We start from the raw sequence: 23,972 nt of genomic DNA, 5'->3' as shown, positions 1-23,972 counted from the left end.
TTGGAGAAAATGTAAGACTTTTAAGTGCGCCTTATAGTCGTGAAAATACGGTAATTGCTATTGACTTCCAGGTATGAAGCACTCACTACTTTACAGTCACCTCCAGGGCCAGCCATTGTTGATGTTTTGGATTTTTTTGTACAAAATCTTGCAGTGGGGGAGGAGCTATATGATGGAAGATTTTGTAAACTAAGATGGCATCTGCATATTTAACAGTATTGTTTCAGTTCAGGCGTTTGTGTTTTTTAAATATCTGACAGTGGTGGTTTTTCGTTTTTGGTTTTCTGTTTTTCCCATATGTAAGGCGCACTGGATTATAAGGCGCACTGGATTATAAAGCGCACTGTCTATTTTGGAGAAAATTTAAGACTTTTAAGTGCGCCTTATAGTCGTGAAAATACGGTACAAGAGATGCATACATTGAAGGATTGATTTCTATTGGACAAAGAAGATAAGATTTACTTTGGACTTCATCATGCAGTGTCATTTGACCTTTCCCAATGATTGTGACTCATGTTGCTTGTGCTCTCTCTCTCTCTCAGTGACACACACAAATGTACACTTACACATATACACGCACACGGATACACACACATACACTTGCTTTTGCAAAGACTGCAGCTGGGCTATATCTGGGTCATTGTGCATTTAGTACTATTCAGCGGTCTCATGTTGACGTTTTTTCGTGTTCAAATGTTGATGAAATGGTCTTTAGCACTCATCGTCCCAGCAGACCACGCCCTTGACTGGTCGCCAGTTAGCCATAGGGCATGCACAGGGACAGAAAACCCTACACACGCATGATCGACCTGATGATTACCGTGACCGGACGTTTGGTCGCCGGTCAAATGGTGACAGAGAGCTTACTGTTGAAACCAGCTCTCAAAATTATATGCATGAGAGAGAGTTTAACATTAAAATATCTGCTGTTGTCAACAGTACTTAGATATTAAACAGTACTTAGATATTAAACAATACTTAGATATCAAACAGTACTTAGATATTAAACAGTACTTAGATATTAAACAATACTTAGATATCAAACAGTATTTAGTTATTAAACAGTATTTAGATATCAAACAGTACTTAGATATTAAACAGTACTCAGATATTAAACAGTACTTAGATATTAAACAGTACTTAGATATTAAACAGTACTTAGATATTAAACAGTACTTAGATATTAAACAGTACTCAGATATTAAATATTACTTAGATATTAAACAGTACAGAAACATTTTAACATGTCAGCCACTTCAAATTGTCCTTACATATACCGTATTTACTCGCATATAAGCCAAACCCTTAAAATTGCCTTAAAACCATTGAATTTTACAATTTCTCTCTCAAATATCTAATATCCAAATACAGGAATACCCTGAAATTATGGAGCATTATTTTAATCCATCCATTTTTTGTATCTTTATCTTTTTTTCAATGACATTTTAATATTTCTTAATACATTCCTTTTCACTTGACTTACTTGACGTACTTTATACTTTTTACCTTAATGATGAGTGATGAGTATGTTAATATTTTAGTCCTTTTTTCCTGTAAATGTTTCATATGTACTGTTAACGGATGCACTTTTTTATATGTATCGTATCTTGTGCTGACCCGGCCCATCTGTCAAATTTTTTTAAGTAAATGTGGCCCCTTGGCCCAAAAGTTTGCCCACCCCTGGTCTAGTATATGTCATCGTTTATCTTCAACCTACACAAGGGACTTAAGATGGAAAATAGCCCTCGGCTACAATCTTACATATTTACATATGTTCATTATCACGAATATTCTGACCGTTTGTGGTCGACCAGTCAAGAAGTTCTTTATCCAGCAGCAGATTGAAGAGGATAGTCCAAGGTGGTAGAGACAAACTCTACCACCTTGGACTATCCTCTTCAATCTGCTGCTGGATAAAGAACTTCTTGACTGGTCGACCACAAACGGTCAGAATGGGTCCACACCTCTCTTCCTCCATCACACTAAACACAGGCTCACCACAAGGCTGTGTACTGAGTCCTCTCCTGTACTCCCTGTACACATACGACTGCACACCAGCCCACCAGTCAAACTCTATCATCAAATTCGCCGATGACACCACTGTGATCGGACTCATCTCTGGCGGGGATGAGTCAGCTTACAGAGACGAGGTCGACAAACTGTCTTCTTGGTGCTCGGCGAACAATCTTACACTGAATACCGCAAAGACTAAAGAAATAATCTTGGACTTTCGCAAGCGCAGCACAGACCTGGCCCCACTCCTCATTAACGGAGTATGTGTAGACAGGGTCCAATCGTTCAAATTCCTGGGAGTCCACGTCACGGATAGGCTCTCCTGGTCCACAAACACCACAGTGTTAGTGAAGAAGGCCCAGAAACGACTCCACTTCCTCAGGGTACTGAGAAGGGACAAGTTGGACACCAAGCTTCTGGCAACCTTCTACAGAGCCACTGTGGAGAGCATCCTGACTTACGGCATCACAGTGTGGTATACCGGAAGCACGACAGCAGACAAAAAAGCCATACAGAGAGTGATAAACACTGCCCAGAAGATCGTCGGCTGCTCTCTGCCATCGCTAGAAGACATTGCCAACCCCCGATACCTCAGAAGAGCCGGGTCCATTGTTGGAGACCCATACCACCCTGGACACGGCCTGTTCCAGTTGCTTCCATCTGGCAGACGCTACAGGTCCTACAAAGCACGGACAAACAGGCTCAAGGACAGCTTCTTCCCAACTGCCATCAGGTCTCTGAACCTGCAGCAACACGTGACGTGACGACTACACATATCCCTACTATGAAATTAAGTCAAGTCGAATTGAAGAAACAGGAAGGTTGTTTGGTGCAGATCTACCTTCCACAGGATGACTGAGGGAGGGTAAGTATAAAGACAGAGGTAAGTGATCCATCTTATTCTTGTTGGCATCGGTGAGGCAACTTGTAGTCGCCGGAAAATGGCGCTCAAGGCGGAGAGCTAACAAGTATGAATATGTCATAAATAAATGTCATAAATGTGTCTGGCATGGGAAGACGAACTTGTGGAGAAGCACTATACAATTTCGTCATACGCTGCTGAGGGTATGATGACTACTAGGCTTTTTGTCAAGTCAATGATGACGACAATGCCTATGTCTGATTTTCATTTCATTTTTCATATGAATATGTTCATTAATCTCTTTATTAAATCAATGTGTCTATCACTTGTCCAGGCCATGAAGCAGCAAAGCAGCCAATCCCTTTAAATCAACTTTAAGGATAAAGTAATAAAACTAAAATGTACACATTTACACAATACCATGATAATTTTGTCCATAGTATATTCTTTTGTCTCCAAGACATCGAGCCTTTGCTGTCCATTAAATTTTCTCATTTGAAATCTTATCCAACCCAGTTACTTCTCAGTAGAAAATCATCATCTTCATCTCGGCCACTTCTAGCTCCGCCTCCTGTCCTTTTAGTCAGAGCAATGTTTTTTTCCAAAGCGATAACAACCCGAAATTTGGGTATTTGACGTCATTTGCTTTTTGCAGACTACGTAAAATGACGTCCGATTGGTCCCCGAGGCTTCGAGTTTGCCATCTGTGATCAAAATCTTCACTTATGGTGACACAAAATGAGTTAATTAAAGATTCATATTGTTGTTTGGTTTAAAAATAAACCGTTTGGGACAATAACAAAGAATTGTGGTGCCTCTGACAGGTCTGAAATAATGTAATGAAATGACATGCACACCCAAGAATATGTTCTTTTGAGCAGTGCCGTGGGAGAAGTATGTCGATGTGTCTAAATATAGCGCGACAGGAAGCTCAAGCTTCAGTTTAGCAGCTTGCCGTGATTCGCTTTTCATGTTCTGTTAGCTTTTATTTTCATTCTTCGCTAGTGTCGACGTCATTGCTCGAATTGACAAAGCCAAATTGTGGTAATGCATTTGATGAAAACTTAATAGGACACATAGCAAATAGAATGCTAAAAAAGGCTTGTTTTACTTTAATGGAGACATTTGCAAACACTTTCCTTTCAAGATGTCATTTATTATTTGGCTTTTGTGATTTTCCAATACAGCTGTCACTCTACATTATTGGTTTCCAACTCTGTTTGGTTGGCGGGCCAACTATCGGATTTATTTGTGAATATTTTTTGTACCAAAAAAAAACTGAAGCAAATTTCAGGTGCGCGTTATACACGAATCCCGGTGAAACACTGCCGTCTGCCATGAGAGTTTAATATTTAGATAATAAACTCTCATGAATATGATTTTGAGAGCTGGTTTCAACAGTACTTAGATATTAAACAGTACTAAGATTACCGGCGACTAAACGTCCGGGCGACCAGACGTCCGGGTGACCAAACGTCCGGCTGACCAAACGTCCGGCTGACCAAACATCCGGGCGACCAAACGTCCGGGCGACCAAACGTCTGGGCGACCAAACGTCCAGGTGACCAAACGTCCGGCGACCAAACGTCCAGTGACCAAACGTCCAGCGACCAAACGTCCGGGCGACTAAACATGCGGGCGACCAAACGTCCAAGCGACCAAATGTCCGGCGACCAAATGTCCGGCGACCAAACGTCCGAGCGACAAAACGTCCGGCCGACCAAACATCCGGCGACTAATCGTCCGGGGACCAAACGTCCGGCAACCAAACGTCCGGGCGACCAATCGTCCGGCGACTAAACATCCAAGCGATCAAACGTCCAGTGACCAAACGTCCAGGCGACCAAACGTCCAGGCGACCAAACGTCCAGCGACTAAACGTCCAGGCGACCAAACATCCGGGCGACTAACACGTCCGGGCAACTAACACGTCCGGGCAACTAAACGTCCGGGCGACCAAACATCCGGGCGACCAAACATCCAGGCGACCAAACATCCGAGTAGCATAATCAATCATAGCTCGGGGCAAAACCAGCTAGCTTGGCATGCCTATTTTATTGAACAAGGCAGTTAACTAGAATACCTAGAGAAAACCCACACAAGCCCAAAGAGAACACGCAAATATTACATAATGAGGACCCACCTGGGATCGAACCCACGACCCCAGAACTGCTGGGCCGCCACATTGTATTATATATTCAGTTTTTCTTTTTTTTTTGTAGCAAAGAACTTTGTTCAAGCTCTGGTAATTTTACAAAAAAAAGTTCGAGTTCAGTTAAAAAGCAAGTTTAAGGGGGTAGAAAAAAATGGATGTGAAGCTAGCTGTTGTATTATTAATGACTTCAAGATGTCCTGAAGTAGTGGAGCGAAGATTTTGTCCATTAGAGGGGGCATGCTTCTGCTAGTTCTCCAGAAAACTTAGAACTGGTTTCTCCCTAAATGATGAATACACTAACTATATTATTTCGATATCAAATGATCTAATAGTAATTTTGTGATAGATTGTTTTGGATCAGACATGGCCAAACTACGGCCCGCGGGCCACATCCGGCCCGTTAGGCTATTTAATCCGGCCCGCCGACATTGTCCAAATAATGTTTTTTTTCCCTCAAGGTGGCGCCATCACGCGGAAGCCATTCGCAGTAGCTCTGTCCACTCTTATTTGTTTTTTTTTGTGTATTACAGCCCTTCTATCTTTTTTTAAATGACTTTTTAATATTTCTTAATACATTCCTTTTTACTTAACTTTGTACTTTATACTTTTTACTTTAATGATGAGTGATGAGTATGTTAACACTTTAGTCCTTTTTTTCTGTTTATGTTTCATAAACGGATGCACTTTTTTATGTGTATCATATCTTGTGCTGACCCGGCCCATCTGTCACTTTTTTAAAGTCAATCTGGCCCCCAGGGCCGAAAGTTTGCCCACCCCATGTCCATTGACATCCTCCCAACTTATCCCATAATTGAAGTTGATCAAAAATAATTTTTGGTGTCATTTTTTCCCTAAAACTGTAAAACTAAAGACACAAGACCTCGAAAAATTGGACAAACAAGACGATGACTCGTCACTTTTCTATTTCAGTCTACACTAGCGCAGTTTGCATATTTAATCCTTCCTGCTATATATATTTTAAAAACTTCCATGAATTATTAAGAAATGGAGTGCAACTCTTCGTGTTTCTCTGTCACACAGTATTTTAGTCTTTTGCAAACTGCCAGTCATCTATATATTGTGTATATATATATATATATATATATATATATATATATATATATATATATATATATATATATATATATATATATATATATATATATATATATATATATATATATATATATATATATATATATATATATAAATTCAATTATATACATAATCCTTACATTTATGACATATTTTTTCAGTGTTGTGTACAGCAAGATGCTTGTTGGAATGTGCATTTTTTTGTAGAAACCTCTACTAGCCACAAAAAAATCTGGTCCAGCATTGATGACTAGATTTACTAGATTTGATTGGTCTCGATGTTAAGATCTCCATTTTGAAGGTCTATTCTCGATCTAAGACTGGTCATTCAGTCCGTGTTTTTCTATGTTTTGGTCTAATTCCAATCTCACTTTGGTTTCATAGATATCTGTTTTTGGCCAAGTAGTGGTATCGAATATTTTAGTCTTAAAGCACTCTACCAGGGGTGGGCAAACTTTGGGCCCCGGGGGCCACATTGACTTTAAAAATTTGACAGATGGGACGGGTCAACACAAGATACGATACATATAAAAAAGTGCATGCGTTAACAGTACATATGAAACATAAACAGAAAAAAGGACTAAAGTATTAACATACTCATCACTCATTAAAGTAAAAAGTATAATGTACAAAGTAAAGTAAAAAGGAATGTATTAAGATATATTAAAATGTCATTTAAAAAAAGATAGAAGGGCTGTAAAACACACAAAAAAACGAATAAGAGTGGACAGAGATACTGCCACTGGCTTCCGGGTGACGGCGCCATCTTGAAAAAAAAATGATTTGGACCACGTCGGCGGGCCGGATTAAAACACCTCACGGCCCAGATGTGGCCCGCGGGCCGTAGTTTGCCTATCTCTCCACTATACTGTTGCTACGATCCCATTTTAAGTTCTCTAGATGTACACACGCATGCACAGGCGCACGTAAATACCATTTTTCTCAGCCTAAGTAATAGTAGCAGCCAACGGTAGTATCTAAATATAACCACGTACATTATCTTTCGGAACGACTCGAGGCAATAACACGGTACAGTCAGATTACCAGCTGTATTCCCCGAAGACCCCGAAGACCCCGAAGAAGTTCCGCCATCTCAGGACAAACTAACCATTCCCAATCTGCCCGTCTATCCGATTTACGGGTTGTCAAGTTAGAGAACGTTTTCAGATTGTATAGGATTCTTACCTCGACTAAATGTGGCGTGGGGTTGAATCCGCACAGGTTACACACTTGAGCGTGACACTGAGTACACGAATTGTAATTGGGTGGATCAGAGCTGTCTATGTTCAACTCAGTTTTACACAGAGGACAGTTCACTTTGAGCTTGATTGGTTCCGGCACGATGGCAGGAACGGTCATTGGATCCGGTTTGATTTCCGTCTTTTTTACTACATGGGATGCTGTTTTTTGGTGTTGTTGCCCTTGGGGTGGCTGTGGATCTTTTTGTTGAAGTGAGGTCAACTGCTGGAGTGGTGTTCCCTGTGGTGGTATTGACTGTTGCTGTTGTTTTGGCACGTGGGGACCAACCAGCTGGTTTGAATTCTGCAGAACCCCCATTTGAGTGGTTGTAGGTGGGTTGTTCATTTGGTTATTTGCGTGGGAGGTGCCCATTTGATTTTGTACATGGGGTCCGCCCATTTGGTTGGGTCCATGAGATCCGCCCATTTGGTTCGGTGCATGGTGGACACCCATTTGGCTTGGAGTATGTGGTCCGGCTGTTGGATTTGGACCATGAGAAGCTCCCATACCAAATGGTTTGGCACCTGAAATCCCAGTTTGTGGCTGTTTAGTGTCAGGGGTTGCATTACTGAAGACCACTTTGCCTTTGGCGGGACTAGGGTGAGTAGAAGAGGTGGGTAAAGGGTCAACATGGATCAAGGTACTCGCCTGGTTGAGTAAAGACGCTCCAAAGCCGAACAGTTTGGTTAATCCATCCTGGGCTGGAGGGTGGGTTTGAGTCTGGGGTTTGTGAGCTGGCGAGGACCCGGCACTTCTAGTATGGTCATGGTGCCGTGCCGTATTCTGGTGGATGGGTGATCCGCGACCCAAATCAGGTTGGGAGGGTGCTTTTGCCAAACCGGGTAGGGGTACAGCACCGGGGTGAGGGATTCTTGGACCGGGGACTCCTGTAGAACCTATTCCAGGTCTTGGACCTCTCTGGGAATATGTGTCAGACCTCATATTCTCGTGGGAGGGGCCTATCTGGGTCTGGGGACCACTTATAGGTGGGTGACTTTGTAAGCCTTGGGAATTGTGAGGTTGTGGGTGTTGTCCTAACTGGGAACGTGGGTATGGTTGTTGTGGAGGTTGGGGGTATTGTTGAGTTTGGGGGTATTGTTGGCTTTGGGGTCCAGGTTGAGATTGGAGATAAGGTGGTTGTTGTTGTTGTTGTTGTTGTTGTTGTTGTTGTTGTTGTTGTTGTTGTTGTTGTTGTTGCTGTTGTTGGACTTGGGATCCAAACTGGGATGATGGGTAAGGTTGCTGCTGAGTCTGGGGATTAGATTGAGTCTGGGGGTAAGGTTGTTGCCGGTCTTGGGGGTACTGTTGGGATGGGTATTGCTGAGAGTGTGGGTCTTGCTGAGTATGAGGGTATTGTTGAGGTTGGGGGTACTGTTGGGACTGGGGGTACTGCTGGGACTGGGGGTACTGTCCTGGCTGTATATTCGGTTGGGAATGGGGGTACTGTTGAGACTGGGGATATTGTTGGGGTTGGGGGTGTTCCTGGGTTTGTGGGTAGTGCTGGTTGGGGGGGTATTGCTGGGGTGGTGGGTAAGTCTGGGATTGAGAATATGGCTGGGATTCAGTGTATGGTTGGGATTGGGTATATGGCTGTGTTTGAGGGTAAGGGGAAGTCTGTCCGTAATGTTGAGTCTGCGGTGGTTGCGACTGTTGTTGCGGAGTGGGATGGCTCTGAGCCAGAGGTTTAGACTGTACCGCATTTGCCGGTTGCGTTGGTTGGGGGGCCGCCGATGCCGTCGTTTGCTGAGGTTGGACTAGAGGTTTTGCTTGGTGGGAAGGGGAGTGGATTTGTTGTTGACTTTTTGAACGAGGTGTTGTCATATCAATGCCAAGAGCCCTTTGCATTTGACAGTTGAGACAAAGCCATTCCTGGACCTGGAAATAGAGAAAAAAAACATATTTTTACTTGAGTTCTTACATTTTTTATCCGTATTTCAATACAAAACACAAATTTCTAATCATTAAGAGCTAAAATTGATTTGGACAGCTTTAACGAACACTACCGTTTATTAAAATGGAGGGAGGCGGATTTCCTGACAACGTTATTTTCAAGATTCAGCCATTGCAGCAGGGGGGAACGGAGCAATCACGGTAAATTTCATTGAGATTTCTGACTGTTGCAGAGATATACAGTAAATCTATATAGACAGGCAGCTCAATAGATATAATGAAAAGGATTGTAAAGATGAATCTCACCCTTCCTGATCCTTCGCCATCACCTCTCCTTCAGATAACAGCTGCTTTTAAAAACCTCCTCTGCTGGCGTTGTGTCTTTTCTCGCACAGCTTGGCATCAGCCGCTAACACTCAACTACCGTAAAGACTGCTATTTTAGCATCTCTGCAGCTTGAGCACAACACTGTAAATCTCTTCACAGTGTTCCCACCCCCTTCTCTTCCCACAATTCATAGCAGGAAGCATACATTGACACTCACCCTCCCCTCCAATGTTCTATCACCATCCTCCAATTTAGCAGCTTTACATCAAATGTGTATATTTAGGATTATCATTACCACAAAGTCAATCAAAATAATGCTCTGTTTTTAAATAGACCGTATTTTCACGACTATAAGGCGCACTTAAAATTCTTAAATTTTCTCCAAAATAGACAGTGCGCCTTATAATACAGTGCGCCATATATATATGGAAAAAACAGAAAAACAAAAACAAAAAAACACCACTGTTGGATTACTGTAGATTACAACTCCTATCAGTTGTTTTTAAGTTTCAATTAAACATCACACTGAGAGAATCAAATCAATGAGATAATGACACACATTGCTTAGTCTGAGAAATCCGGTTTGACTCCACATTAAAACCCATTCACAAATAATAAGTACCGTATTTTCATGACTATAAGGCGCACCGCATTATAAGGCGCACCCTCAATGAATGACATCTTTTCCATATGTAAGGCGCACTGTATTATAAGGCGCACTGTATTATATGGTGCACTGTATTATAAGGCGCACTGTATTATAAGGCCCACTGAATTATAAGGCGCACTGTATTATAAGGCGCACTGTCTATTTTGGAGAAAATTTAAGACTTTTAAGTGCGCCTTATAGTCGTGAAAATACGGTAATTGCTATTGACTTCCAGGTATGAAGCACTCATTCACTACACAGTCACCTCTAGAGCCAGCCATTGTTGATGTTTTGGATTTTTTTGGCATAAAATCTTGTAGTGGGGGAGGAGCTATATGATGGAAGATTTTGTAAACTAAGATGGCATCTGCATATTATTGTTTCAGTTCAGGCGTTTGTGTTTTTTTAATATCCGACAGTGGTGGTTTTTCATTTTTGGTTTTCTGCTTTTTCCATATATAAGGCACACTGTATTATAAGGCGCACTGTCTATTTTGGAGAAAATTTAAGACTTAAGTGCGCATTATAGTCATGAAAATACGGTAATTCTCGAAAGAGACGAGAATTGAGCCTGTGATGGCAGCAGATGAGTGAAAACTAACCCTCACAGGGAATTGCCTCTGCAGTTGCTTAATCTGGTCGAGGTCTGATTAATTACCAGCCTGCCCTAAAGACTATCTACTCCGCTAACAGAGAAGGATTTCCCACAGAGACATCTAACCCTTAAAAAAATCTCTTGTAATCATACTTTGCAACTGTATTTAAAACTGTGTTCTAATACACATCAAGTAGAAGAAAATAGCATCGCCTGATTTTTGTTTGAGTATAAAATATGCAATAAAATGTCATTTATTAGCATGTAGCCGTTTGCAAAATAGTTAATGATTAGCAGAAGGGTGTCGGACTCGGGTTGGTTCGCTTTAACGTCAACTTGATTTCATGTGGGCCGGACCTTTTTAGACATAATATTTAGATTTTTTTTTAATAAATGGATTAAAAGAACTGGATTAAATGCACTGAATGTTCAGTTTTTTTATAGATCAGAAACATTGTTTATTTTAGCTTTTATATATATATATATTTTTAGATTTTACAAAATTATTTTTGAACGAAAAACAGAAAAAATGATTAAAAAATTACTATTATTGATTTAAAAGGGACAAAATAAAGAAGTGTGATATTCAGTTTTTTATAGATCAAAAACAATGTTGATTTTAGCATTTTTTTGACATATTTCTAGATTTTCCAAAATGATTTTGAACTAAAAACACAGAAAAATAGATTAAAAATGACAATTATTGATTTAAAAGGGGTGAAAATCAGGAAATGTAATATACATCTATTCTATTCATTTTAATTTGATCCTAAAACAGAAAGTCGGCACTCATAATTTACTTTCCCTGGCCACACAAAATGACGCGGCAGGCCAGATTTGGCCCCTGGGCCGCCACTTTGACACCTGTGATGTACCCGATAGCAAAATAGTAAACGATTAGCATAAAACGAGCTGAGAAAGTTGCTCGCATTTGACCAAATTATGCATGTTTTATTGATTTTTTTCTCCAAAAGTGTTGTTTAATACGCATTTTTGGCCAAAGATTAGCCTGCTGGCACTTGAACTCTGAAATAATTGGTGCAGTGTTTTCTCACTGATTAGCAGATTGTGCACAGCAGCGTGTCTCTGCGTGGATGCGACACAAACATCGCACAATTTTCTAGCAAATATTATGAGGTGTGTGTTTTAGGAGAAAAAAAATCACAACATGACATCTTGTTGCCAAAATACTGGACAGTTTCCAATGGCTGGTTTAAATGCAGTGTTTTTTTTTATTTTTATCGGAAGGATAAATATTTTTCTTCACGGGGGAAAATGATCTCATTTTATTGGCTCTTCATTTATGAAAAGTATCCAGTAGTTGTTCGGTTATTCATTTTGGAACGAATAGAATTTTACATTTGAAGATATTAGCACTCTAAATGGGAATAAAAGTTTAGTTTAATCCATACAATAATGATTTTGTCAACATTTTATGGCAAGACACATAAGTACTCGGACGTTTGGTCACCCGGACGTTTGGTCGCTTGGACGTTTGGTCGCTTGGACGTTTGGTCGCTTGGACGTTTGGTCGCTTGGACGTTTGGTCGCTTGGACGTTTGGTCGCTTGGACGTTTGGTCGCTTGGACGTTTGGTCGCTTGGACGTTTGGTCGCTTGGACGTTTGGTAGCTTAGACGTTTGGTCGCCCCCGGACGTTTGGTCGCCGGAAGTCCGGCGACCAAACATCCGGGGGCGACCAAACGTCCGGCCAGGGACCAGGTATCAAAGTAACTTCAAGTACTGTGTTTTTAGTTCAAAAATCATTTTGTAAAATCTAAAAATATAATTTTATTAAAAACTAAAATAAACATTGTTTTAGATCTGAAAAAAATGAATATTTAGGGCTTGTAATCCAGTTCTTTTAATCCATTTATATATAGATTTTTTTTAAATTTTATATCTAAAATGGTCCGGCCCACTTCAAACCGAGTTGGCGTTAATGCGGCTCGCAAGCCAACCCGAGTCTGACCCCGTTGATCTATACTCTTCATTTGAATTTGATCCTAAAACAGAAAGTCTGCACTCATGATTAACTTTCCCGAGCCTCCAAAATGACGCGGCGGTCCAGATTTGGCCCCCGAGCCGCCACATTGTCACAATAAACAAATCTATTGACTCCAATTGAGATTGAGCATTTCATTGACATTGTAACTGTCGCTATTACTAAACCCAACCCCCAACGCATATGCGTCCATGTGAGTCCCAGCAGAGCGCCTTCATCATTTAATATGCCTCATTAAGAATTCCAGCACTACAGCTGCATCCACTTGGATGAAATCAATCAATCCACATTTGTGCTTCAGACAAAGTACACACCACCATTTTTTTAAAATGATTTTTTTCCCCATCCAGATTCTCCTTGTATGAATGAAAGCCGTTTCCATGGTTACCGTATTTTCACGACCATAAGGCGCACTTAAAAGTCTTACATTTTCTCCAAAATAGACAGTGCGCCTTATAATCCAGGGCGCCTTATATATGGAAAAAACAGAAAACCAAAAACCACCACTGTCGGATATTAAAAAACACAAACGCCTGAACTGAAACAATACTGTCAAATATGCAGACGCCTTCTTAGTTTACAAAATCTTCCATCATATAGCTCCTCCCCCACTGCAAGATTTTATACCAAAAAATCCAAAACACCAACAATGGCTGGCTCTAGAGGTGACTGTAGTGAGTGAGTGCTTCATACCTGGAAGTCAATAGCAATTACCGTATTTTCACGACTACAAGGCGCACATAAAAGTCTTAAATTTTCTCCAAAATAGACAGTGCGCCTTATAATCCAGTGCGCCTTATATATGGAAAAAATGTCATTCATTGAGGGTGCGCCTTATAATGCGGTGCGCCTTATAGTCGTGAAAATACGGTAATTGGGGTGAGAAGAGAAAATTACTCCCCTATTTTCACCACTCACCCCCAACCCTAGTCCCCCTTGGCCGTAAAGCCTTCCCTTACCTATCATTTAGCTTGATTTTTTTCACTTAGAATCCTCTCCATGAGGGAGGAAAGATAAATCTGTCTTAGCCTCCTCAGCACAGTGCTCGAAGGACCGTTTGAAAGGTTGGAGAAGCCAGGGTGTTAAAGATAAGTGGAAGGAAAAGGGCTGAGAGATTAATAATAAGGAAAACCCTTAGACTTGAGGGACAAGTAGGGGTGGAGTTTCCAATAAGTGTTAATGTAGTGACTCATATAGGTATAAGTCAGGGGTAGGGAACCTATGGCTCGGGAGCCACATGTGGCTGTTTTGATAGGTGCTTATGACTCTCCGCTAACCTGTGAACTAAAATATGGAAACCAGATACTGCTTTAGTCTTCATTTTTTTGCATTAGACCAGGGGTATGGAATCTATGGCTCAGGAGCCACATGTGGCTGTTTTGATGGGTGGATCTGGTGCTCTTCTAACCTGTTAACTAAAATAGGGAAACCAGATACTACATCTAGAGCAGCTTTAATCTTCGTTTTTTTTTTTGCATTAGACCAGGGGTAGGGAATATATGGCTTAGGAGCCACATGTGGCTCTTTTGATTGGTGGATCTGGGTCTAATATTTAGATTTTTTTTTAATAAATGGATTAAAAGAACTGGATTAAAGTCCCTGAATATTCAGTTTTTATAGATCTAAAACAATGTTTATTTTAGCTGTTTTTAAGAATATATTTTTAGATTTTACAAAATGATTTTTGAACTAAAAACAGACAAATTTAGATTGTTTTTTTTAATAAATGGATTAAAAGAACTGGATTAAAATCCCTGAATATTATTTTTTATAGATCTAAAACAATGTTTATTTTAGCTTTTTAAAATATTTTTAGATTTTACAAAATGACTTTTGAACTATAAACGCAGAAAAAATGATTAAAAAAAATGACAATTATTGATTTAAAAGGGGGAAAATCTGGAAATTTAATAACCATATTTGATATAATATTTAGATTTTTTTAAAATAAATGGATTAAAAGAACAGGATTAAAATCCCCGAATATTCATTTTTTTTATAAATCTAAAACAATGTTTATTTTAGCTTTTTTATATATATTTTCTAGATTTTACAAAATGATTTTTGAACTAAAAACACAGAAAAAATGATTAAAAGTGACAATTATTGATTTAAAAGGGAGAAAATCAGTAAATGTAATATACATCTATACTCTTCATCTTAATTTGATCCTAAAACAGAAAGTGGGCACTCATGATTTACTTTCCCGGGCCACACAAAATGATGTGACGGGCCAGATTTGGCCCCTGGACCAACACTTTGACACATGTGCCCTAGGTCTAAGTGTGGGTCTGAATATTGGTCCATCTCCTTTGCCACCTCTAAGCCAGAATTCAGATGAGATAGGCTCCATCATCCCCCAACCAGTTCAAAAAAATGAACAAATTTCAATTGGTTTAATGACTTTCTATAATGTATCATTGCAAGCTTAAAGCGACTTACCTCAGTGAGATGCGGGTTAGGGTTGAATCCACACTGATTGCACACAGTGGCCCGACACTGAGTACAGGTGTTGTAGTTGGGCACAGCCGGAGGATTGGCCAGCTCGGTAGTGGTACACACCGGACAGAGTTTGCTCTTTGGCATTGGGGCGATCTGTGGCACCGAGTAGGGCGAAGTGGGCGTGACGCCGCGGTCCGGCGACACCGACGGAGATCGGCCCGTCCTGGAGCTGCCCGAACTGTTAAAGTCGACTTGGAGGTTTCGGCGGGAGGCGTGCTGGCCGGGACTCTGTCCCATACCTCCCACCCCAGCCGGACCGTGACTCATCCCGTGACCGGGTGTCTGACCCTGCTGGCCGGACGCCATTTGACGAGGTGGGGTCGGAGTGTCATGTGTGGCTAGGCGGTAGGGTTCGCCACTTCGAGGGCCCATCCCACCACCAGTGGGCATTCCTCTTCCCATTCCACCTCCAGTAGGTATTCCTCTTCCCATTCCGGCTCCTGTTCCAGTGCCCATTCCACTTCCCATGCCTCCCATTCCTATCCCGCTGTGGACTCCTTGTTGCATGGTGGGCGTGGGGTTGGTCCTTGGACCCATTGGTCCTCTGGAAGAGAAGAAGAAGAAGAAAAGAAAATTAGATAAATGACTTTTTGGGGATTGCGAAAATGCGTGATTGGACGTTTGGTGGCTGGACGTTTGGTCGACGGACGTTTGGTCGCCGATCTTTTGGTCCCTTTTGGTCGCCGGTCTTTTGGTCCCCAGCCTTTTGGTCGCCGGTCTTTTGGTCGCCAGTCTTTTGGTCACCGGTCTTTTGGTCACCGGTCTTTTGGTCGCCGGTCTTTTGGTCGCCGGTCTTTTGGTCGCCGGTCTTTTGGTCGCCGGTCTTTTGTTCACCGGACCTTTTGGTCCCCAGCCTTTTGGTCGCCGGTATTTGGGTCGCTGGTCTTTTTTAGTCGCCGGTCTTTTGGTCGCCGGTCTTTTGGTCGCCGGTCTTTTGGTCACCGATCTTTTGGTCCCTTTTGGTCGCCAGTCTTTTGGTCGCCGGTCTTTTGGTCGCTGGTCTTTTTTAGTCGCCGGTCTTTTGGTCGCCGGTCTTTTGGTCGCCGGTCTTTTGGTCACCGATCTTTTGGTCCCTTTTGGTCGCCAGTCTTTTGGTCGCCGGTTTTTTGGTCACCGATCTTTTGGTCCCTTTTGGTCGCCAGTCTTTTGGTCGCCGGTCTTTTAGTCACTGGTCTTTTGGTCCCTTTTGGTCGCTGGTCTTTTGGTCGCCGATCATTTGGTCGCCGATCTTTTGGTCGCCGATCTTTTGGTCGCCAGTCTTTTGGTTGCCAGACTTTTGGTCGCCGGTCAAATGTACTTAGATATTAAAAAGTACTTAGATATTAAACAGTACTTAGATATTAAACAGTACTTAGATATTAAACAGTACTTATATATTAAACAGTACCTAGATATTAAACAGTACTTAGATATTAAACAGTACTTAGATATTAAACAGTACTTAGATATTAAACAGTACTTGGATATTATACAGTACTTGGATATTAAACAGTACCTAGATATTAAACAGTACTTAAATATAAAACAGTACTTAGATATTAAACAGTACTTAGATATTTAAGAGTACTTAGATATTAAACAGTACTTAAATATTAAACTCTCTCTCATGAATATAATTTTGAGAGCTGGTTTCAACAGTAAATTCTCTGTCACCATTTGACCAGCGGCCAAAAGGGACCAAAAGATCGGTGACCAAATGTCCGTGCACCGCGAAAATGTATAATAAAATAACTCCTCGCCAGGACAATGTGTTTTTGTACATCTCCTGATCTGAACCCAATTGAGAATTCCCACATGGGGAATTCATAGGCATCACTCTCCATCTGATTCACTTCTCATCAACTAGTTAACATAAAATAGTACATTTTGTGTTCTTGCTTCTACCAAAAACCTAAATGTCACGTTACAAATCTAGCAAGCATTTTATAAAACTCTGCTATGTCAAAATGATAAAAACTATTCTTGTCATTCTTTTGTTATTGTTCGGGGAAAAGCTTCCGCTCACAGCTCTTCCCGTATTGAGTAGGCGGCGAGAAATTCAGTGTGCGCAACGTAAACGATGCTCTCTTTTGCTGTGCGTAGAAAATCAGGGAGGAAATGAGAAAGATGTTTATCTGCTTTAGTGGTGCTGCAGCTGCTTGAAAATATTTTTTTCCAGTTCGCCATGCTGCAGTATTTGATTCATCGGGTGATTGTGGTACAATGTGGGAATATAATCCCACAATACAGTATGTGTACCGTATTTTCATGACTATAAGGCGCATTTAAAAGTCTTAAATTTTTCTCCAAAATAGACAGTGCGCCTTATAATCCAGTGCGCCTTATATATGGAAAAAACAGAACACCAAAAAGGAGAAAACACCACTGTCGGATATTAAAAAAACACAAACGCCTGAACTAAAACAATACTGTTCAATATGCAGATGCCATCTTAGTTTACAACATCTTCCATCATATAGCTCCTCCCCCACTGCGAGATTTTATACCAAAAAATCCAAAATATCAACGATGATGTGTTTTCTCACAAGTTTCATACAAAAATGGGGACTCTTTGACCAATTTTAAAGGGTTGGTTCGCGGGCCGCGTTGACGTCAACTCGATTTCACGTGGGCTGGACCATTTTAGATATAATATTTAGATTTTTTTTTTAATAAATGGATTAAAATAACTGGATTAAAAGCCTTGAAAATTCAGTTTTTTTACAGATCTAAAACAATGTTTGTTTTAGCTTTTTTAAATATATTTTTAGATTTTACAAAATGAATTTTGAACTAAATATACAGAGAGAAATTGATTAAAAAATTACAATTATTGATTTAAAAGTGGGAGAGAAAAATCAGGAAATTTAATATACATCTATACTCTTAAAACCTCTAAAAATCTAAAAAAATGATTAAAAATTACAATTATTGATTTAAAAAATGGGAAAATCAGGAAAATTAAATATACATCTACACTCTTCATTTTAATTTGATCCTAAAACAGAAAGTCAGAACTCATGATTTACTTTTCCGGGCCACACAAAATGATGCGGCGGCCCAGATTTGGCCCCCGGACCACCGCTTTAACACATATGGTTAACATAGTAGTCATGTGAGGACCATGGAATGAATTTGAGAATTGAAATATAAAATACACCTCTACTTACGACATTTTCAAAATTCTGAAAGCAATTAATTTTGTAAGTAGAGCTACGACTGTATTTCCAATTGTTGTGAATGTTCGCCCTTTTCTATCTTCCTCTTTAAAAAATGTTTTCTCCCCATAAGACACTTGTTGTACATTGTGTAATCTGACCCCATTTATTTCCGCTATGACCCTCTTGGCTGTCTTTATGTCTCCATCCATCCAGCCACTCTGTCTTTTGCACTTTAGACTGCCTGTACAGTACAGTGAGGGGCGGAGCCTTTTACGGCCCGCTTATGATTGGCTGTCAACCTCTGGAGAGGAATTGAGGCTACTACGGCACGTGTGCATTCTCCTTACACATGCGGATCGACAAAAGCTAGGTTTTATGGAACAATGTAGTCCACTCTAAATCCTGCCATATGTCTTGAAAGGTTAGATATTACATTAAGAGCAGTTAGCATGAAATTAATACAGTTATTATTATTTTTTTTTTAGATTTTAAAGCATTTTTTTATTAACTACCGTATTTTCACGACTATAAGGCGCACCGCATTATAAGGCGCCCCCTCAATGAATGACATTTTTTCCATATATAAGGCGCACTGCACTGTATTATAAGGCGCACTGTATTATAAGGCGCACTGTATTATAAGGCGCACTGTATTATAAGGTGCACTGTCTATATTGGAGAAAATTTAAGACCTTTAAGTGCGCCTTATAGTCGTGAAAATACGGTACGTTAAAATAAGTAGTAAATAGATATAATATTTAGATATTTATTTAATAAATGGATTAAAATAACTGGATTAAAAGACCTGAATATTCAGTTTTTTCTAGATCTAAAACTATGTTTATTTTAGCTTTTTATATATATTTTTAGATTTTACAAAATGATTTTTGAACTAAAAACACAAAAAAATGATTAAAAAATAACAATTTTTGATTTAAAAGGGTTAAAATCGGGAAATTTAATATAAATCGATACTCTTCATTTTAATTTGATCCTAAAACATAAAGTCGGCACTCATGATTTACTTTTCCGGGCCACACAAAATGATGCGGCGGGCCAGATTTGTCCCCCAAACCGCTACTTTGACACCTGTGGTATGAATATTAAATGTCCTGATTTTCCAATACTTCCTTAAATCCATAAAACAACTCACAAACTTCTAATTTTGCAGCCCTCTCATCAAAAAACTGAAAAAACTGAAAAATTCTGTACATACATTATGAATAAGAACAATCCCGCGGAGCAGAACGGACCCCCTAATGGACAACTTCTGGTCCGCTGGCCACGTGTTTGACACCACTGGTTTAAACGACATAGTTAAGCATCATTTTTGACAACAACAACAAAAATGAGGCCAAATTTCCCTGTCATGTGAAAAGCTTCTATTATGCCATTAAGTGCAAGCAAGCAAAGTGTTACATAACACAAAACAGACAATGTCCAAGTCACTTCCATCGTCCCGGAGGCCAATCACAGCACAGCCCTGCTCGTGGCAATGAAATCATTCGTCCATTTATTTTCCCAAACGCTTATCCTGACAAGGCTTGCAGGGGTGCTGGAGCATGTCAGACTCGAGTTGGTTCGCGGGCTGCTTTAACGTCAACTTGATTTCATGCGGGCCTGACCATTTTAGATAAAATATTTAGATTTTTTTTATGTAAAAATGGATTAAAAGAACTGTAAAAACGCTGAATATTCAGTTTTTTTTTTTAGATCTAAAACAATGTTTATTTTAGCTTTTTTTTAAATATATTTTTGGATTGTACAAAATGATTTTTGAATTAAAAACACAAAAAACTACAATTATTGATTTTAAAGGGGGGAAAATCAGGAAATTTTTTTACATTTATACCACAAAGTGTGTCAAAGTGGTGGCCCGGGGGCCAAATCTGGCCCGACGGATCATTTTGTGTGGCCCGGGAATGTAAATGATGAGTGACGACTTTCTGTTTTAGGATCAAATTAAAATGAAGAGTATAGATGTATATTACATTTCCAGGTTTTCCCCAATTTTAAATTAATAATTGTAATTTTTAAATCATTTTTTCTGTGTTTTAGTTCAAAAATAATTTTGTAAAAAATAAAAAATATATGAAAAAAACGCTAAAATAAACATTGTTTTAGATCTACACAAAACTGAATATTCAGGGAATTTAATCCAGTTCTTTTAATCCATTTATTTAAAAAAAATCTAAATATTATATCTAAAATGGTGACACATGAAATCAGGTTGACGTTAATATGTCCCGAGAACCTGACACCCTTGATTCATACTTATTAGACTTATTTATTCGATCCTAAAACAGAAAGTCAGCACTCATGATTTCCTTTCCCGGGCCGCACAAAATGATGCGGCGGACCAGATTTAGCCCCCGGGCCGCCACTTTGACACACATGATCTAGCCTTAAATGAACTTAGAGATAGATCCAGCTTCTTCCTCCTTTCCCTGTCAAAATCCAACCACAGCTACCATCAAACTGTCCACTTTTCCCAGGCTGGGGTATCTCACCCGTGAACCCTAATGAGGCCTGTCTCTTTAAGAAACCTCCCAACGGATTCACATGGGTAACTACAGCACAATTATACAGTTTTTTCATCTCTCTCGAACACGTCAAACTGGCATATGAATGCAAAGAACAACCAGAAGCAATGGAGACCACCATATTAAAAAAAAGAAAAAACGGGGGGAGGGGGGTGCATTCATTGCAACCGACAAACCAAAAAGGGGGAGGAGCCACTCCAACATCATAACCACTTTCCTCTTTAACCTGCCCTTAACAGCAATAGACGTCCAATTGACTTCAATTCAAATGTCGAATCAAATTCGATTTCTTAACACACGAGTACGCTGCGCCTGCTTTTGAAGACGTGCGCGTGTACGTGCGCCCCCCTTCTTCCTGCAGGTCCACCAGCACCACTACCACGCGAGAGTACAAATCCAAAAAAAACGAGCACGACCGGTGCGGCAGATCGTCATGTTTTGTGTGACAACTGCCATGGTAACCGCTTCCATTTTGTGTCAAATCAGATGTTTGAATGACTTTTGGCAGCCGTCCAATGACGTGAATTCCCCCCAGTTTCCATTTTCTTTAAAAAAGCACTATTCCCCTTACCTCGTCACTCCCATCCCGGGGCCTCCGTGTGTCATCATTCCTCCGCCAGCAGCCGTGCCGTTAACGGGCTTAACATGCTGTCCGGTAGGGATCGCGGAAGCCATAGTCCCGGCCTCTCCAGGCTGCCCGCCGCCCTCCATACTCGCTTCGTTCCCCATCCCGATCTCGGCGAGTCAGGAGACGTGAGGAGGGGGGATATGCGCCACTCTTTTTTTCCGATATGACGCTCTTTTGGATTGGACTCCCCCGACTAGATGGTTTAAAAAAAAAGAAAAAGAAAAGGGGGGAGAATCAAGTGAACTCAGCGTTCTTCTCGTAACACCGCCATCGCCGTCATCCTCCTCCACCTCTCCCTCAGCCTCAGTACCAAAGTAGGCTGGGTTCTGACGTGTGACGGGAGCGCGCTTGGGCCTACCCCGGTTGAGGAGACAGTACCGGTAAGCACCACGAGAGGGAGGAAATGGACTGTGATTGAATTTTACATTCAAGAAATCCATTCATTCATTTTTTCGACCGGTTATCAACTACAGGGGGTGCTGGAACCTATCCCAGTTCGGGGAGACACATACCTGTAAACGTAGGTTAAGTGCTCCTCTTATTAATGATTGCAATTCCCGTTATTAAGCGATAATAATAATAAATATAATAATAATAATAATTGGAAAAACGCATTGTCATCATCACTGACTCGACAAAAGCCGAATTGTCGTCAAACTCAGCATACCCCAGCAAAGACCCAAATAAGTAATTCGTAATTTGACATTCTGGTGTTATGGTTACATCGCATCAACTCCCGAGCAGATCATTTGCCTCTCACTGTTTCTCGCTTACCTTCAGTCAGCCAGTAGGACTTCAACGTCTTTTAATGTAATCGCACCCCAAAGATATTACACAGAAGAGACCGTGTGTCGTGTTACCGCAATCCTGATGAATGTGGGGAAAAATACTGTCCTTAAACCTATTTGTCCATACCCATACCCTAACCCTAACCATAACCTAACCCATACCCTAACCCTAACCCTAACCATAACCCCAACCCTAACCTTAACCCTGACCATTTTGTATCTAAACACACCCTAACCATAACCATAACCCTAACCCTAACCCTAACCCTAACCCCAACCCTAACCTTAACCTTAACCCTAACCATTTTGTATTTAAACACACCCTAACCCAAACCCTAACTTTAACCCCAACCCTAACCATTTTGTATTTAAACACACCCTAACCCTAACCATAACCCTAACCCTAACCATTTTGTATTTAAACACACCCTAACCCTAAACATTTTGTATTTAAACACACCCTAACCCCAACCATTTTGTATTTAAACACACCCTATCCCTAACCATTGGGTATTTAAACACCCTAACCATTTTGTATTTAAACACACCCTAACCCTAACCTTAACCCCAACCATAACCATTTTGTATTTAAACACACCCAAACCCTAACCATAACCCTAACCCCAACCCCAACCCCAACCCTAACCCTTACCCTTACCCTAACGGCCTAACCCTAACCCTAACCAATTTGTATTTAAACACAACCTAACCCTAACCATTTTGTATTTAAACACACCCTAACCATAACCATAACAATAACCATAACCATAACCCTAACCCTAACCCTAACCCTAACCCTAACCCTAACCCTAACCCTAACCCTAACCCTAACCCTAACCCTAACCCTAAACCCTAACCCCTAACCCCTAACCCCTAACCCTAACCTTAACCCTAACCATTTTGTATTTAAAAACACCCTAACCCTAACCATTTTGTATTTAAACACACCCTAACTCTAACCCATTTTGTATTTAAACACACCCTAACCCTAACCCTAACCCCTAATCTTAACCCTAACCATTTTGTATTTAAAAACACCCTAACCCCAACCCTAACCATTTTGTATTTAAAAACACCCTAACCCCAACCCTAACCATTTTGTATTTAAACACACCCTAACCCTAACCCCCTAACCCAAATCCAAACCCAAACCCAAACCATTTAGTATTTAAACACACCCTAACCCTAACCTGACGCCTATGAGCGTCCGAAAATTGGACGTCCATGAGCGTCGAAAAATTGGACGTCTATAAGCGTCCTATAATTGGACGCCCATGAACGTCCAAAATTGGACGTCTATGAACATCCAATTTTTTTATGTCAATATGGCTCCCCCGGGCCCAAAAGTTTGGCCACCTCTGGCCTGAAGGATGTCTATCACCTTCAATGGCAGTCAATGAGTTTAAAAAAATGAAATCCATTGACCTATCATATTCTCTTTTTAGATTTAATGACCCAATTTCCCCAAAAAACGAGGTCTAATAATGAAAATAGACTTAACAAGCACAGATTCAAACGTACAAGATTTTAGGAAGAATGTTCC

At 40.5% G+C, this 23,972-nt stretch overlaps 1 protein-coding gene across 1 annotated transcript in view; it reads right to left on the bottom strand.

Annotated features, from left to right (window-relative positions):
• bsna (bassoon presynaptic cytomatrix protein a) overlaps positions 1-21,950 on the bottom strand; it is a 51,405-nt gene extending 29,455 nt beyond the window's left edge. The window contains exons 1-3 of the mRNA XM_077722436.1: positions 21,585-21,950; positions 15,271-15,874; positions 7,311-9,239 (exon numbers count right to left, since the gene is read on the bottom strand). Coding sequence (XP_077578562.1) covers positions 7,311-9,239; positions 15,271-15,874; positions 21,585-21,742 — 2,691 coding nt within the window. The 5' untranslated portion in view covers positions 21,743-21,950. The remainder of the gene's footprint in view (positions 1-7,310; positions 9,240-15,270; positions 15,875-21,584) is intronic.
• Positions 21,951-23,972: the final 2,022 nt, after the last annotated feature.

Source organism: Stigmatopora nigra, chromosome 1 (assembly GCF_051989575.1).
Source record: "Stigmatopora nigra isolate UIUO_SnigA chromosome 1, RoL_Snig_1.1, whole genome shotgun sequence".
Classification (NCBI taxonomy): Eukaryota; Metazoa; Chordata; class Actinopteri; order Syngnathiformes; family Syngnathidae; genus Stigmatopora; species Stigmatopora nigra.
Note: the sequence above shows the minus strand (reverse complement) of the source record. Positions and strands in the feature narration are given on the sequence as shown.